Raw genomic sequence first — 18,189 nt, forward strand, 5'->3', positions numbered from 1 at the left:
AGGATGAGACTAGCCCAGCCCTGAATTCCAGCAGAAGTCACGTGGGACTGTGACACCCACCTGCGAAAGATCCAACTCAAAGCCCGATTGAGATTTGAGTGTGTAAGCATATCGTCACTAATGCACACACATACTTTAACATGTATACAACCACAAACACAATATCTCGCATACGGATCAGAAATGCAACACCTGCAGCACATTAACACCCCTTCATACATGACTATTAAAACAAACTGGGTGCTTAAAATACTCTCTGAACTCTCTGGAAAGACATCCAATGTCAATTAAGCTTCCAGACGACGCTGCTCCCAGAAATACTTTATAATATCATTTGAATGTCAGCTCATTAGCATGCCAGTGTGTCTGGAGTCAGAGCTTCACATGGCGCTGTAAGGACAGAGCAGATCTGGGGCCCCTAGTGTCCGGACCATGCGGTACATAAGGCCTGTCATAAAAGGAGGAGCTAATTAATAATAATGGCACAGAAATAGCCAGAAGACAGAGAAACACTTCTCCATCATAAGTTATGTTGTAGCTTGGTGAGTGCATTAGAGTATAGGTATAATAAGTAGGGGTGCACGATATTGGATTTTTTGCCGATATGCCGATACCGATATATTAGGCACATGTTATTTTCCACCTAATTGCAGAGAACATCAAGTCTCCCCTGTAGTGGAGTTGATATCATGCCTACTCTTATTGTAGTGGCCAAAAACTGCCATAAAGCAGACATCTTGCACCCTTCTTTACGCTTGACGGAAGAGGCGTTGTACCAAAGGTTCACATGTCTGATCACTCACGTTTCTGAGCGCACCTGAATGCAGCATACCCCCCGAAACACGGCAGTGAGGGAGACATGCCCGGACTTGTTTACTGCACCTACTACGGAGACATCAGTGATCGCACACTGACTTTTTTATCGTGTGTGCGTCCATGAATATGTAAGTTAGTTTTGCACCGATGTTTATGTGACACTCTGTTAGTGTCGGCGTTGGCCGCGAGTGTATTTTTGGCGTGTTTGATGTTGTTAAGTTCGGTAAAATGATGACAATGTGAGCTAACTGTTGGCTAGTTAAGAGTTGTGAAAGTTGTTAACTTCTATTCATTGGCTCGAGTTTCTGCGACTTTTTAGTCTTTATTTGTATGTTGTTGATAACTTTGCTCAGGCAGTGCACGCACACTCGCGCTGAGTTAATGTCATAGCATTACGTCAGGCTTTTTTAGGGAATCATCGAGCATTTAGGAAGAATTATAGCGTTGTTTGATCGGCGGAAAATATCGGTAGAAAAATGACAAATCTGCCGATGCTGATATGTCATTTTCAAGCCATAATCTGCAGATACCAATAACGTGCGATGAATGAATGAATAAGGCCTGTGGATCTTATCCAGACTCTTTCCAGATAAGGGAGGAGTATTAATGACACACCCACACCATCATCACCAAAGCCAGCCTGTCGGTGTGTGCCAGCAGCAGCAGCAGGTTCACACAGACCGTTGTGCCATTATTGATTGTACCACCAGTCTTTTGATGTGAAACTAGAAGCCTGGGTGTAAGCTAGCACGCACAGAGTTGGCATGTTCCCAACCTGGAAGTGTTTCAGGGGTCCAGAGCTCGAGAAGCCCCTCCCACACAGGGACAACAACAATAAAAAAACATCCATGACCATGCCGCAGAAAAGACATAACAGTGGCAGAGTGTTCTCAGACACAACAGATGAATACTGTTCTCAGTTCTGCAGCAGACGAGTGACTCAGGCCTACGGGGCATAAGGTGCAGATGAGGGGTTATGTGTGCGAGTGTGGACATGTTTATTTGTTTGTTTGTGTGTGTGGGAGGAGATAAAAAGTAGTACCTTTAAATTCAAACGTGCTATCTTTTTTCCACACAGATGCAAATGCAGAGCCGCACAAACAAACACAAACAGGCTATTATCATTCCTCTGCTTCCACGCTGCAGCATCAGTACAGATTAGTCTCCCAGTGACCTAGCATTACCCAACACACTGCGCAAGTCTGCAGAGAACCATCTATCTTCTCCCTCCATCTTCCCCCCTCTTCTCCTTTTTATCTTTGTCTATCCGAGGCTCCCCAGCCGTCTCCGTCGCCTCTCTCTGGAGGTTTCTGCTGTCCTTTCCTGTTCTCTGCTCTCTACGTCTCTATCTTCGTCTCCCTTTTTCTCTCTTCTGTCGGCTTTATCCTCTCTTTCTCAATTCCTCTGCGGGTGCATCTCTCTCTCTCTTCCTCCCAGGGCTGTCGCTGTACCACGTTTTCTCTCTGCTCCTTTTTCTCCAGAAAAAAATAAAATCTCAAATTCCTCCTCCGTCCCTCACTCTTCTCACTCCTCCTCCATTTCCCTGTTTCTGCTGAGTATAATTTACACAGTTTGGAAGCAGTGAAGTCGACTCCAGAAAGACTAATACGCTGATGGCAGTTAGCTTTAAAAGATAAAATAATGAGTGAAAACGGCCCGGTAGCTGCATGCTAACAGTGCACACTGCAGCTAAAGGCATTAAACAGTGAAATAGGGGAACTAAAGGAGAATGTTGTTCCTCCGTTTTTTTCTTGCACAATGAGAATTCAGTCTATTATTGGCGATTTTAGTTTGCTTATTAAAACCAATGAGCTCCTCCTGCACAGTAGGTGGCTAACGATATACTAACAGTGCAAGCCCCTTTATGGACCTCAAGTACGATCGTTATTGTTACCCAATAGCACATGTTCGTTAACTGTAGCTCAGTTATTAATTCATAAAGGATTAAAATTAAGTTCCAGTTTAATGTTGCACAAATGGAGCATGATGTGCACATTCTTATCAAGATGCAACTCCAACAACAAACCGCACCAGCGCTGCAACTAGTTACGAGACAAGTACTGCATGAGTTCTGGTTCCAAGAGAAACTAAAAACCTTTGCATGGAACCACCAGATTAAAGAGGGAGACATGGAAGTAGAAATTAAAGGGCTGAGATGAAAAAAAAAGAATAAAAGAGAAAGAGAAGGAGGTGGTGAAGGATCTTAAAAATATAGAGGGGAGCGAATGAGCAGGCTCCCATGACTGGAGCAGTGAAGGAAAGACTGGAATGCTGTGTATGTAAACAAACTGAGTCAACAGGGACTGGGAGCACTGGACACAAACACACAAAGAACACACACAAAAAAACCCAAACCCAATGAAATGATAAGAACGAAGGAGCTATCCGATTACCTTCCTACTTTCTTGATACAAAATAACAACTTTTGTGGTCATTTGCGCAAAGCTTTCGCCAAAACCAATGGAACATTTCATAACCAATGAAAGTGCTGACAACTGGAACGTGTGCTGTTACATGACTGATCAAGATAATCTGATGTGAAAGGGTTTGCAGTCTCGAATCCAGGCTTTTCAATAAGTAGCCAAACCGTCCAATATTACCGGTTAATTTGCTCACTCGATTACAAAAACAACGGTGGTTCTATGAGCAGCAAGCTTAATTTGCATGTTCTCTGCCATGTTTATAACATGAGGGAAGTGTCGGCCTCCCTCTCAACCACGTTCTAGTTTGTACAATACTTTAGTTTGTGAACAGCTATCTAAATTAATAATATCCTCATCAGCTTAAGCTGTCTGTGCTAATTAGCATGCTAAAATGCTTAAAGTAATAATCTCGAAGATTTTCATTTAAATAAATGTCTGTTAAGTCACTATCTATCGCCGAATGAGGTAACACAATGGTGATTGAGCCTATGGCCCACTGATGAAAGCCTTTGCATTTGCAGTATTACAGACTGGGTGTCTGTGGCGACTGTCGCAAGCAGCGCCCAGTTAATGACACGTTTTCCATCAGCCAGCAGTGGTTGGTCTGCCAGAGAGGGTAGGCGGAGCTAAGCGGCTGCTTTTCCCGTCTCCGCAAGTGTTGCGAGTAAACAGTAATCTACTATGGCTGAACAAACAAAGAAAAGATGGATGACTACAGATACAACTTCAACAATAAGTGAAAATCCAAAGAAAAAGAAACAAACTCGACGCTCAGATGAAGCAAACAGTCTAAAAAGGAAAGCGACCATCAGCGAAGAAAATCAAGAGTTACAACCGGAGCCAACCGTGGACGTCACACATGCAACACTGTCTGAATATCTGGGAAGTGTGCTCCCGCAATTACCATTTATCGCCATAGGTGTCACCAAAGAGAACGAAACTGAGATCTCTGAGATTACCATTTAAACTAAGCCAACTTTGTAAATATGCTCAAAATTATACAGGCCTCACATCAGCTCATAAGATTGCTATGGTGAGCATATTAGAATCATGATGTAAGCATTTAGCTAAGTAATCACATAGCTGCTAACATGGATAGACTGTTAGTCACCAGGGAATATTTATTCTAAATGATATTGGACAGTGAAAAAGTGAAAAAGTATCACCCTTGAGTGTATAAATTTTCCATTATTCATCGTTTTTATGTGGCCTCGCATCATGAAATGCCTGCGCCCTAGACAAATTTCCCCTCGGATCAATATAGGTCCCTGTGTCTCCCTCTGATCTACAGTACATCCACTGACACCACAGTGTGACCTTTAACCCCACACTACAACGACTAATACCGCAACCCTGCCACGTCAGATCAGGTGCCTGTGTCCGGATCACATGACCAACTCCTTGGGGGTATCACTATGGCGATCGCGTTAGACACACCACTCGTGAGGTGTCTCGTTCCCAACTGCTGGAGGTTTGACTCAGTGATTCTTATTACTGATTAACCACACAGGATTTCAGCGAGCAGAGTGGAAATTCCCAGTGTTATTCTGCAGGGACGAGGCGGGAAAGTCGTGCTATGCAGACAGGTTAAACTTGTTTTTAAGGCTTGAAAAATTTCAGACTAGTTTGGACTACACATAAACCCTCATCCAGTTTATTTACCCTTAAAACATCACTGAGGGACACAAAAGGTAAACACGCAAGAGGACGTCTCCTTCTCTGTCCTGTATGGAGAATAGGGCAAGCAAAAGAGGAGAAAAAGGTGGCTGGAGAGAGAGTGGAGGCAATCATCTGTTTCTTTCCAGACATAGGAGGGGGCTGGTGGGGATAATGGAGGCCAGAAAGCCAGACAGGCAGGGCAGGCTGGCTAGTTAGCTAGCTAGCTCTCTGCCACGCTTCATTAGCTATTGTCATGTCACTGCATGGCTGGGGCTGCTCATGTCTGCGTGTGTGTTTGTGTGCGTCTGTAGCGATGTGGGTCAAACCAGAGAAGATGGTGGAGGCCATACAGGCCAAGCTACATATACACAGCGTGTGTGAGAATGTGAAAGCTGCCATGGCACGTTCTTGCAGAGCTGGATGTGATGTTGCGCTGCAGCATCGGCCTGGCTCACACAGCTTACAGAGCAGTTACGGAGCAGACACAGCCTCCTCTGCTGCCGTTTCTGTCTGAACCGTCTCCCTTTTATCTTTTGCTTACGTCTTTCTGTTCTCGCATTTTTATAAGAAGAATGCAAAATATGTTCTGGTTCTTGCTTCTTAAATGTGCTTCAAAGATAGTGTAATGAATAAGTGCTGCAACTATATCTGCAGAATATTTGAATCAAATCGTCAACATTTCCCAGAGCCCTGTATTTGTCTGAAGGTTCGAAACCCAAGGATATTTCATTTGCCATCAAATATGACAAACAAAAGCTACAAAACCTCAAACATAAGAAGCAATAGCTAACCAATGTTGGGCATTTTGCTTAAAGATTTGCGTCAAACCACCATCAAAAAGGCAACACTTTTTTTTTCTCCATTGATCATACAGTTAATAGATCAAACTGCAGATTGTGTAAGGGTTCTGGACTTTGTCGGACAAAACAAGCTATTTGAAGACATCACCTTAGGCTGTGGAAAGCTCTTGTAAGAGGTCATTGTGACATTTTATAAACCAAAAATATTGCTTACAAATCAAGACAATAGCTGTTGATTAATCCATGTAAATAACCATTAGTTTCACAGGCCTGTTAGAGAGGAGAAAGAGGCAGAAAAGGCAGAAGTTGCAAAGGTTTTTTCTGAGGAAAGGAAAGGAAATTGAACTTTATGGTATTTCCCATCCCATTCCCATCTTTGCATCCACCTATCAGATCATGGGAGGCAATATTTTTATCTGGTTCTTGTTCATGATGCTACATTTTCTCTGGCCATGAGTTTTTCCCTTGTCCAAACGAAAACGCAAAAACAACAGAAACGCTGGCGTGAGAAGGCCAAACCAACAGGTGGCGATATAATCCAGTCATGCAAAGAAGAAAAAGAAAATCGTGGCCAATCAAAGGTCTAAAAAATCTATTGCCGGGAGTAGTGCATCCCGACACCACTGTTCCTCAATACAGTGGACTAGAAACTGTACATATACTGTATGTGTAAACATTCCTGTTAGCAAGGACAGGAGTTAACTGCGTACAGCCTGACGTCACGAGCCAAAAACGCTGTTTACCCTGTCTACACGTCTCCGTGGAAACGGAGTGTCTAAAAGACTTCACCCTGGCCGGAGTTTCACAAAAGATCCGTTTCCAGTGACCTTAAACGGCGTTTGTGTGTGGACGAAAGGCTACGTTTGTACGTGTCGACATGGCCTCGGTCCGGCTCATTTTACCTCCCACCTTCCCTTGCCCCTGTCTTATTTCTCTCCAGTTTTATTCCTCCTTTTTCTCCCCTCCCCCCTCACTGTGAAGATTGGCAGTTTAAATAATCACACTAAAATCACGCATCATCCAATCACACTTACTTACACCCACAGAAACACAAGCTCCCACACACAGGGACGCTCAGATCATGCATATGGATTACATGCTAATACAAGACAATAAAGCCACCTGTCTTCTTTTATCTGCTACATGCACAGTTTGAAGTGGACTTGTCAACAGCTCGTCTACACTTATTTCAAAACAGATCCCAAAATGTACAATCAGCTTCAGAGACGTTGAGGTTTACCCAACAATAACCCCTCAGTACTCCTGTCTCTAACCCACAACAAGAGCTGCGAGAAAGCCTTTCAACAAAGCCGCTAAACTTTTGACCTTTGAGTGTTTATTTGTTCAACTTTCCTTTAATCCTTAAAGAAAGTCTCTTCAAAGGACATAAGTAAACCCTCCACCCAACAGCATCGGTGATGACCTAAACTGACGAGCAGTCACAGCGCAGAAAGAAGATTTAAGCTGCTGCTGATGTCAAAACACTTACATATCCTTACACACACTCCTTGCCCTCCATCCGTCTCCATCTCCGCCATGCCTCAAGTGCCAAGTTGCACAATTGGGTCGTCTTCCCAACTCGAGTGCTCCGAGAGGAATTTGTCACAGGGCTGCCTCTTGCTCTTTTCAGGCCCAACTCCATCCATCCTTTTGGTTTAACACATAAATTATCCAATCCCTTCTGCCTTGCTGTTGACAAACATGTTACTGCACATCCCAAATGAATCACCACATTGTGTGTGTATGCATGAAGCCTGGGGCCCAGATGGTGTTGTAGACAGAAAAAATTGACTTCCACAGACTTCCACAGAGTCCATAGACAAAAATAAATGACACAAAAAACTAAAGAATAGATCCAACATCCAAGTCACTTCATGCTGCAATATGTGCCACAACTATTGTCCTATTTATTGAATATAATGACGGGAAGTAAGATATTTTTGTCATTAATACACTTCAAAATGTCAATTAATCATGCAAAAACATCTCGAAATTGCTTGTGTTTTCCGACCAGAAACCCCATAATCAAAGGGTTTTATTTAACAGTGGTTTAAAACTGAGAAATACAACAATTCCTCGCATTAGAGAAGCTGAAAGAGGATTATTTCTTTCATTCGGCTTAAAGGAGCAATTCGCCCCTGGAGAAAGCCTCTGTCAGTCAAAGCTGGTGTTTGTGGGTGGTGCTCTGTAATCGATAGAAGCAACAATATTTGAAATTGGCGCCATAGTTGTGGAGAAAGTTGTACAAACACTTATGGTTTCGACCATTCTACATTCCTACAACACATTCCTACAACACCCAGCGTGCATTGCGCCCCTCCCTCTGATAGGAACGGCCCAGCGTGAGAAGCTTGAGTGAAATACTACTGTTTTCCAGTTGATCGCTGCAGGCAATTGCTCAGAGTGGTACAGAATCCAAAATACGACGAGAATATACCGGTGGATTGTCTAAAAACTCTTCAGGTCTGCAGTCTACATTTCAAACCTGACGATTTTGAACGAGACATGACATCAGAGGCGGGCGTCCTAGATTGAGGAAGTGTAGTTTAGCGAGCTCACTGGCCTCCGCCAGATGACGCATTTTACGTAGTCTGGTGGAGGTTTCCCAGGGCCCATTGGAGAGGCGGATAGCGTCCTCCAAAGGCACAGAGCGAAACTACTTTTTTTCCCTACCATAATGGCATTAGCTCCCCATAATAGCATGATAGGACTGAGGTTGAAAATCGGCGAACTGGCCCTTTAATCAACATATAAGCTCAGCAGAATTCTGTCTACTACTATCTTTACAAACACTACAATTACTTTGTATATGCGGTGGAATATATAGCATTGTACTTCCATCTCAATAAGGTTAATCTTCCGTTGTCTCTTTAGCTGCACACTTATGCACATGATAAGTATTATGGTGCACGTCTTCTTTATGTAACCAAGAAATAAAGTGTTTGGTATCTGCGTGTAACCAGCCCGAATTGGCAACCCAGCTGTCCCTGCAACTCTCACAGAGCTGCACATTCCCCTCTGATCCTCTGAGCCTGGTTCAGCTGGTGGCATTCAGACACAGCTTTGAGCATTGGGGGTATTAGCAGCTAGTCTACCCCGATAGCTTTATTAGGTATTCATGAATGACCTCAGAGAGACACAGAGAAATAACCTCGTGACTAGTTATCCTAACACCTCCGTTAAGCAGCTCCCACCTCTCAACCTGAGCTGGAAACCAAGATGCAGTTGCATGCTTTGTTGCTGGTGTCATATGAGATGTTGGAGCCGTTACAGTGGGCAGCATTGTGTGTTTGAGTGTGGCTCTTTGTTGCTACCTGCCATGCAACAAGGGACTCCTGCATTAGTCTTAATTACAGTCAGACGGCTGTGACCCAAACAATACAGGAAGGGAAAACTAGCCAGGTGATGACATGTACAAACTTCAGCACACCAGGGCTGCCTGACGATAGATATATGATTCATATGTGAGGGGGGGAGGGTTTCAGGAGGCCTTCTTCCTGCTCTAGATGCTACACCTTAATTATTTTAGTTTCCAGCGATGCATTTGTCCTTAAAGGCCTTTCTACAATATGCATGCATTCGTTTCCACTCCCTTTCCTCAAAATTAAACTTCACTTCATTTTCACCCAAACCTGCCAATGTTACGCCGCTCTCCTCTGTGCCCAACTGTCCATGTAATAATGCCTGATATTGTCAGTGCCCATTTACTTCTGCCTATCTGTGTGCCCACTGCGCTGTGTTTTGAGTGTGCCAGTCTGGGGCCTGGCGCTAGCTCGTGTGGATGGCAGCGGCTCTGCCTGATCGTACTTGGCACAGCATCAGTGGCTACCTGAGTCATCCAGTCTGCCTGCTCCTCACCCTCCAGCACCCGTCAAATTGAGCTCTTTCCGCATTTGCACACTGAAAGGGGAATGTGGGCTCGGTGCAAACAGATCTGAATGGATATGGGTCCTTAATGTGCGCAGTAAAACTGTTTGGACACACAGCATCACGACTTTGACGTCTTGATTTCCTGCTTAAAACACAGATGGAAACTACCAACAACGGGGTCTTTGTTCGCTTCTTTTTTAAAAGAAAACACTGGACCTTTTTTAATTGACCGAGTTTCCACTGAAGTCGCTCTCAGAATTATACAACAGACATTTTCTACATCAAAGCAACCACGTAAGAAACAAAATAGGGCTCACTTTGATCTTGTAAGTCTGTGTGAGGGGGCATAAATAGCTACAAATGATTAAAGAGGTCATTCATCTCTACTGAATAAAGCAAGTTAGGGATATATCTAAAGCATAGCCTGGATACATGTGCTTCTCATGTCTTCTGAGATGTTCCGTCAAGGCAATTTGAAATGATGCTCTTTGTCTGCATGTATCTTCAATTAGCCACAGTTAGCCATGTGACCGATAGTGCCATGTGACTTTGCTAGCCATGCATTAGTGGGTGTTTTATATCATGTAAAAAAAACATGCGATGCACTGCGACCGTCAGAGCTTGTCGAAATGCAACAAAACATCCAGTGTGTGTTGTGTAGAAGTTGTGTGACGTTCAGAGGTGCCATTGTTTAGTAATGCTATGCACTGAGGTGCGTCATGTGGCGAGCTGTTGTCTTGCATCGCTGCTGAGATGCACTGCTGCTGCTGCTGCTGCTGCTGCTGCTGTTGTTGGCGCTGCTAATGTTGACGTGTGTTGACACTCTTGCTGTGTAAGCTGTGTGCTCCAACGCCATAAAGAGACAGTGTGTGTGTCTGTGTGTGTTATTGTTATCACAGGAGATGTTGCAGCCCCAGAAGGCAACAGCAGCAGCAGCTTGAATGTGTGTGAAAGAGATTTAAGATGAGGTTTAAGTGCGTGTTCTGTATATTTGTGCGTATACTGTAAAGCAGGATGTTCTGTTCTGTTGCTAATGCGTGTTTCTGTTCCTCTCCTCGCTACAGTCAGGCTGCTGTGACCCAGACAATAGAAGAAACCAGCTCAGGACCCTCAGACAGAAAGAGAAACAGAAAGAGGAGAGAGCTACACAAAACATGGAGGTGCTGAGGGGGTTGGTAGTCAGAGAGGAGGAGGAACACAAAATAACAGACTGAGAGAAGGGCATTCGGACATACGCACATATTGGGGTAAAATGATAGAGAAGGAGAGAGGGAAGGAGGTGTTACCTTTCAGGGGACGAGGATTTCTCCGAGTTCACGGACATGAGCGGTGCCTGTTAGCCGCTCGCTGGCCGAGGGACCACAGGAGACGGCGAAATAGGACAGAATGCTGCCTTCTCTCTCTCTCTTTTTTTTACTCTTCTCTCCCTATCTCTCTCTGCTCTGTGTCTTGAGTAAAGGAGAGGAGAGGGTTACTGCCTCCCCTCCTCCTCCTCCTTCTTCTTCTTCTCCTCCTCCTCGTCCTTTTTCCCTCCTCCTCTTCCTCCTCTCGTGTCTCCCTTGTCCTCTCGCTCAGAGGAGAAGAAAGGATGGAGGACAAGGCTCCGCAAAGGATAAAAAAAAAGAGCAGCAACTGTGCAGTGCACAATCTCGCTGGATGTGTGTGTGTCTGCCTACGTCTGTGTGTGTGTGTGATAGCAAGAGCAGCAATGTCAGTCAGGCGCCCCTCCTCATGCCCCAGCCTTCTTCCTCCCTCCCTTTCCTTCCTTCCTTCCTTCTCCTCTTTCACCTTGCCTCTCTTTCACTGTCCCTGCTTTCACTGAAGCTCCTTTTTTTGTCCTCGTCCTCCTCTTTGCGTCCTTCCGCTCTGGTGTCGCTGGTTGAACCGGGTGATGAAAACAAAATACACAGGCTCTGGATCCACAGTGTGTGTCTGCCTCTCGTCTCTGTATCCCTCCCTTCCTCCTCTCTCTCTCTCTCTGTCTAGCTGGCTCTATCAGGCCTTCTGCAGCTCTGCACAACAACAGAGCCCAGAGCGAGCTGGAACGTTCCACTTTCGGCGCAGGCGGAGGGGTGTCGGCTTGTCACAGCAGCAGGAAAATTAATGCCTTTCTCCTTGAGGTGCACTCTCCTCCCCCTTTTTTCCCCTCTGAATAAGCCTGTCTCTCTCTCTCCCTCTCTCTCTCTCCCAATTGCCTTATTACGACATCCTGTATCTCAGGGCAACGCCGCACAGATCTGGCTTGCTCTCTCCCCCTCTCTCCTCTCCGATCTTCATCCTCCCTCCTTTTCTCCAAACCCCCATTTCCACCTCTGTCTTTTCTGGATGCTGGAAGATGTTTATATACAGTATGCGTTTGTGTCTCATCCTCACGCGTCCCTATTTTATCGCCACGTCTCTCTAGGCAGATGGGTCTGCTTCTACATGAGTGAGCAGCTCACAGAGAGGTAGCCAGAGGGTGTGCCATGATGGGGGTCTGTCTCCATCTCTCGATCTGACCTCAATAATAGTGTGTGGGATGTATGTGGGCGCGTCTATACGTATGTGTGTGTGCGTGAGAAAATGCACAGCAGGGTTTTAAAGGGGGCATCCTGAGGTTAATGTGAATGACTATAGGCAACCAGGGGGCTTACAGGAGGAATGCATACTGTACAAGTGTTACAGTATCTACAGGGTTATGTTTACAGCGCTTGTGACTAATTATTCAAGTGACTTCTATAATGATTTAAACTGTTATTTGGCTTATTAAAAGGCTGGGCGAGAGAGTATTTAGTGAGGTAGCTATCCCTTTAATTCCTCTGTGTTTAAGGTCACTGCAAGCAATGTTGCACATGAACAAGCATGGCTGCTTTATGGCAATATTAGAGTGGGCAGATTGTCCATCAGTTTGATGAAGTATCTTGTTTTGTCAGGTATTTAACTTGCTTTGTAAACCAAAAACAGGCACTCTTATCTGGTCACATGGTTCCGAGGATGTTGGTTTGTCAAACAGTCGGTCATGCGGTCCACAACTCTGGTCCACCCTAAAAAAATCTCAACTATTGGATTGATTGACATGAAACTTTCGACAGACATTCATAGTGGTTAGAGGAGTAATCCTACTGGCTTAAAGCCCCCCTCCAGTGAAAATCCAGTGTTTAACCTTGTAAACATCTCCATGTGGTGTTCTTCATGTGCTACAAGACATATCAGGGACAACATCAGCAGTCATCTCCATGGCTGGGCCTGTCTGCTTTTAAACTGCAGTGTACCAAGGACAGGCTGAACAACACGTTTTCAGATTGGCAGGTTTGTGACGTCACAAGGAGCCAATCCCGTTAATGGACGGGGTGACGCTATGCATATCATCATATCATCATTAGCGAAACTATTCCCTTCACTATTAGTTGCACTTGATGTTCATTCTTAATAGAAATGGTTAATACCATTGTACGTTCATAAGGTGAACATTTAAGCATTGTGAGTGATAGCATGGGCTGCTGTTGCCTCACAGCTATAATAGCTTCACAGTTTGATCCCCGGTCCGGAAGAAGGGGGCCTTTCTGTGTGGAGTTTGCATGTTCTCCCCGTGCATGCATGGGTTCCCTCTGGGCACTCCGGCCTCCTCCCACAGTCCAAAGACATGCTCGTTAGGTTCATTGGTGACTCTAATTTGCCCGTAGGTGTGAATGTGAGCGTGAAAGGTTGTCTATCTCTGTGTGTCAGCCCTGTGATTGACTGGCGATCAGTCTAGGGTGTACCCCGCCTCTCGCCCAATGACAGCTGGGATAGGCTCCAGCACTCCTACGACCCTGAATAAGTGGTATAGATAACGAATGGATGGATGGAGTGATAGCATTTTGTCATTTAGCCCACTAGGCGCCTACTATTTGCTGTGGGCTCTTACCGGTAGATTCCAGAGGACTAGCCTTAATCACTTCGAGTCCGTGACATAGCTTTGCATAGCAGGCATGTAGTGATTCGGTCCTAGAGTTTGTTGCTTTTACCAAAGACTGCGCTGTTGAATGTTGATGTAATGTTTTAATATACCAGAAAGTGCCTTACTTTAAAAATGCATCAGATTTGCAGATATTCCTGTGTTTAACTTCTTTCCTCGCTCATCTTTATGCATCTTATTGTGACGTGCAAATAACAACTTAAGAATTGCACTAAAAACAAAAATAAAAAACATTAATATTGAAATAATATTAAGCCTGGTAAGGAGGTATTTTAGGCTACCAATTTTTCACCAGCTCCTGCAGAATCAGTGTCAATAAAATGTCAGAAAAATACATTTTAATACTGAAAACTTGCATTATATCTGAAAGCTATCAGAGGCACACAGACGCAGGAAGAATACAGGCACACAATGATCCCTTTTCTCTCCTACTTCCATACAGTTCCACTTTCCCACATAAAAGGACTACATTAGGCACACATGTCTCTGAGCCAAACTATTGTCCTCATTCTCCGTGGATGTGGGCCAATGGGGGGTAAAATACACACTGGGTCTCTGCGCGTCCAGACAGCGAGAGGAATATTGAGCTAATGCAAGAGGGTGCACTGGCTTTTTATTCATTTATTTTTCCATAACCTGTTTTTTTTTTTTCGGGGTCATGGGAGGTGGGGGAGGGGACTGAAGTCATGCAATATAATGCAGCAAAAAGCCCTCACAAATCACCAGTTTATCAGACACATATTCACATACATGGTGGTTCATTTACCTGCATGTTCATGTATTGTACTGAAAGAAAACAGACAAGAGAAGAGCACAACAAAAGTCAACTAATACAGAAAGCATCAGGGCCAAGACTTCAATTTGTGCAAATATAAATGGTTGATTAGTCTGTTGGCGGTTTTACAGGAAATTCAGCACCAACAAATTTACTATTTAGCAATGCAAAATTAAAGTTACCAATTTAGAGTGAAAATTTGCAGTTTTTCTCTGATTAAAATTGTAAGTTGAGTGTTTGGGGGTTTTGTACAAAGATAAATATTTGTAGAGCCCAAGGTGACAGTAGAGGACATTTCTTTCATTTTCTGAAATAAACTAAAGCACACATTTCTAAACTTTCAAGTTTCAAAGTAGATTTGGAAAATTACACATTTTCAGATTCAAGCTCTTTAAATTAGTTTTTTTTCTCAAAGATGTCAGTTTCGTTCCCTTTGGTGGGGATAAACGGTAATTGCGGGAGCACACTTCCCAGATATTATGTTATTATACGTCCACGGTTGGCTCCGGTTGTAACTCTTGATTTTCCTCGCGGACGTTCGCTTTCCTTTTTAGACTGTTTGCCTTCATCTGAGCGTCCAATTTGTTTATTTTTCTTTGGATTTTCACTTATTTTTGAAGTTGTATCTGTAGTCATCCATCTTTTCTTTGTTTGTTCAGCCATAGTAGATTACTGTTTCCTCGCAACACTTGCAGAGAGCGGAAAAGCAGCCGCTTAGCTCCTGTGAATGTCCCCACACACACCCAGTCTGTAATACTGCAAATGCTAAGGCTTTCATCAGCGCGCCATAGGCTCAATCACCATTGTGTTACCTCATTCAGCGATAGATAGTGACTTACCAGACATTTATTTACATGAAAATATTCAACTATGTTAAAAGTAGATGTGTAAAAAAAAAAAATACCCTTCAAAAATTGTAATATTCAAGCTCCTTAAATTTGAGTGCGGGGGGACCTATAAGGACTTTAGATATCTCTGATCAACCTTTTTCATCATTTTCTTTCAATTTATAGAACAATCTATTATACGGAAAATAATCAAGTGATTATTTTACATTCACAGATGAAGGCAAAGCTTACAGAGCTTAGGGGACGTCATTGGTGACAAAGCTCGAGAATGAAACCCCCTGATTTTGACGGATGCATTGGTACAATCCTTGTGCTGCTTTTCCATCACAATACCTTCCAAGCAAGACCTCCCCCCCAAAAAATGGAAAATCTCTGTCACGTGCAGCAAACATGCACATGCACACATACGTGGTGGGATTGAGGCTGTCAAATTATAAATGCAAAGGCTGATTCTCGTTCCATTTTCAGAAGCAGAAGGAGCAAAAGAAGAATAAGAAAGAGGGGGAGGGAGAAGAGATGATGACTCTCATGAGCAGATATATTTTGGGAGCCGGTATTGAGGCTGCCGGGAGCTATCTTTAAGCGGCCTACTTCTCCTCACTGCCTGGTGGATGCTGGGGAGAGAGTGGGGGTATATACACTGCAAACACACACACTTACACACACACACACACACGTCCCACTGCAAATTGCTCGTGGACATAGAGTACACTGAAACACAGAAGTGAAGACACAGACGAGAAGTCACAGCGAAAACACAATCCTACAGACAGGCGAGGAAGATGCTGCTTCTTCAGCAGTGACTGTGCTCTTTGTGTCAGCAGCCGTGTTGTTATCGTCTGCAGGGAAAACACTGCCCTCCAGTGGAGAGACACACAAGCACACACAATAACACGGCTTATTCTGAAGCGTGTGTGTGTGTTTAGAGCAGTGTATATATCCAGATTGATTGACATACTGATCGCCTCAGGTCTGCCTTAGAGCAGCTCATTTTCTTTGCATCAGACTTCCATATGGAGCACAGTCGGTCCTACAATGCAGCCGGTGGATACTGTGTGTAAATCTGAATACACAAGCAAGGGTGGTGTCGCAATGGTTCACCGCATAATGCTCTTAAAATGCACAGGTCACAGGAAATTTGCATTCTTTATATAAGCATAGACGCATTCATGTAGGAACAGGTCACTGGCGTGCACATTGGACTGTTATCTATTCTGATTCCTGCTTTTAGAATCGGCAGAGCTCCCCATGAAATTAAAATGTTAATCTCTTGTTATCAAAGGGAACTCTAAACCCTTTCATTCTGGACTGTGGTGTAATTAATTTTTATAACAACAATGAATTGCTTCCTTACTATCTTCACTGTCCTATCCAATAAAGGCAAAGGCAAGAAAAAAACAACGTTGTATTTATAAGAAAGAAGCCCACTGAGTACCTTCAAAGTCATTGCAGTGCAACAATTTTCACTTCATATATACTGACCGCCATATTGGTAATAACTGAATTTCCCAAATAAAATGAGCATCTGTATCCGTCTCACAAAACCCAATACTGGTTGGACTCTACAGACAAAGAAAACCACACAACCAGCATACAAAAACAACCCTTCTAAAGAAAGACAAGCAACAATCTAGTGACAAATGACTTCATAAAAGCAATTATGGGACATGAAATCATACAGTTACAAAACACGGACATTTCTGGGGGGAAATAAAAGAATCCAGCGTGCCAGCAGTTTGCAATAAATCTAAATTTAAATTTGGTGTATAAGACGCACTTTTAGTACATTTTTTTTCATCTATAAAGTGGGCTGTGTCCTATATACCGGTGTGACCAATATACCAGCATAAAAGTATAAAAAAGAGGTATGTTATTGTGTTACGGTATTTTACGCAGACGATGGAGCTACAAGCTAGCTAAAGCTTCGTCACGGACATGTGCCGTCATGATCACCAGTGCAGCCACCACCCTCACAACAATTAGCGTAACCGTAGGCTGAGCTCATCTCTACTGACTGTCTTATGCTTCCCTCGTGTTTACTCTGAACTTGGAAAATCCGCCTTTTGTAGTTTTTGTGCTCCAAACATGTGGAATTACTTACAACACGCTCTCAGGAGTGACACTCGTCTCATTCTCTCTCAGATAAATGAAGGCGATGATCTCAAACCACTTCACTTCAGCTTGCAAATGTTTTTTGCTTTCAAGTGTTGTGTTTTTGGTTGTTTTAATTGTGTCATTTTCTGTATCTCGACATCATTGCAAATGAGGGAAACCGCAATGATTTTTGAGGCTTAAATAAAGCTTTGAATGAATGAACTACCGCACCGGTAGCTAGCAGGATTGCAAACTCGACATGGCAAAAAACATGTGTATGCTTTAATGTGTTTTAAATGAAAATAAATTGAAAAAGTGTTGGAATAACTTGTATACATGTTATTAATAAATAGCTGTAGAAAACCTTTTTCCCTCTGGTATACCGCCAAAAACAGACGTCTAATATTCCGGTGCGACTTATATTACGGATTTTACGGTTAGTGTCCCAGTAAGCCACGACAGTGTCCCAGTCTGCACGATAGCACTGACCTGGATCAGGTTCACCTCAATGCAAAGCAGACATTAATTATGTCATTAGTTATACCTGTGCTTTTCCTAATGGGATGCTGTAAACATCTGCCGTTAACTAGTCCTACAACCGGACATTTGGACAAGTCATGGGCTTCACTAATCACCCCAGTCTGCTTCTCACGTCACATCACTCTAATTTCTTCAAGTTAAGCAGAGAAAAGGCAAAATCCCTCCCAGCACACACACACACGCACGCGCACACGCACACACACACACGCACACACACCCACACGCACGCACACAGCACAGTTACTGGTCAGTGTTGAGTGCTCGTAATTCACCCAGACACACACACACACACACAGGTAAGCAGCTTGCACTTTCTGTGCCTCATTACCCCGGGGAAGGCACTATACAGCACTATGTTTGAATGTGTGCACTTTGCAAGATAAAGCAAGTGTGTGTTGTGCAGTAAGTGGGTGAAGAGAGAGGGAAA

General features: G+C 43.8%; 1 protein-coding gene across 3 annotated transcripts in view; it reads right to left on the reverse strand.

Moving 5' to 3' along the window:
• Positions 1-18,189, reverse strand: part of srpk2 (SRSF protein kinase 2) — an 86,357-nt gene that overhangs the window by 50,481 nt on the left and 17,687 nt on the right. Inside the window, exon 1 of one of the 3 annotated variants that reach the window (XM_069686146.1) lies at positions 10,855-11,612. The exons of the other annotated variants lie outside the window; for them this stretch is intronic. Coding sequence (XP_069542247.1) covers positions 10,855-10,892 — 38 coding nt within the window. The 5' untranslated portion in view covers positions 10,893-11,612. Of the gene's footprint in view, positions 1-10,854; positions 11,613-18,189 lie in introns of those variants that run through there. 3 annotated transcript variants of the gene reach the window in all.

Source organism: Semicossyphus pulcher, unplaced genomic scaffold (assembly GCF_022749685.1).
Source record: "Semicossyphus pulcher isolate SPU_LCO1_2020_fin unplaced genomic scaffold, fSemPul1.0.p SCAF_8, whole genome shotgun sequence".
In the NCBI taxonomy this organism is placed as follows: Eukaryota; Metazoa; Chordata; class Actinopteri; order Labriformes; family Labridae; genus Semicossyphus; species Semicossyphus pulcher.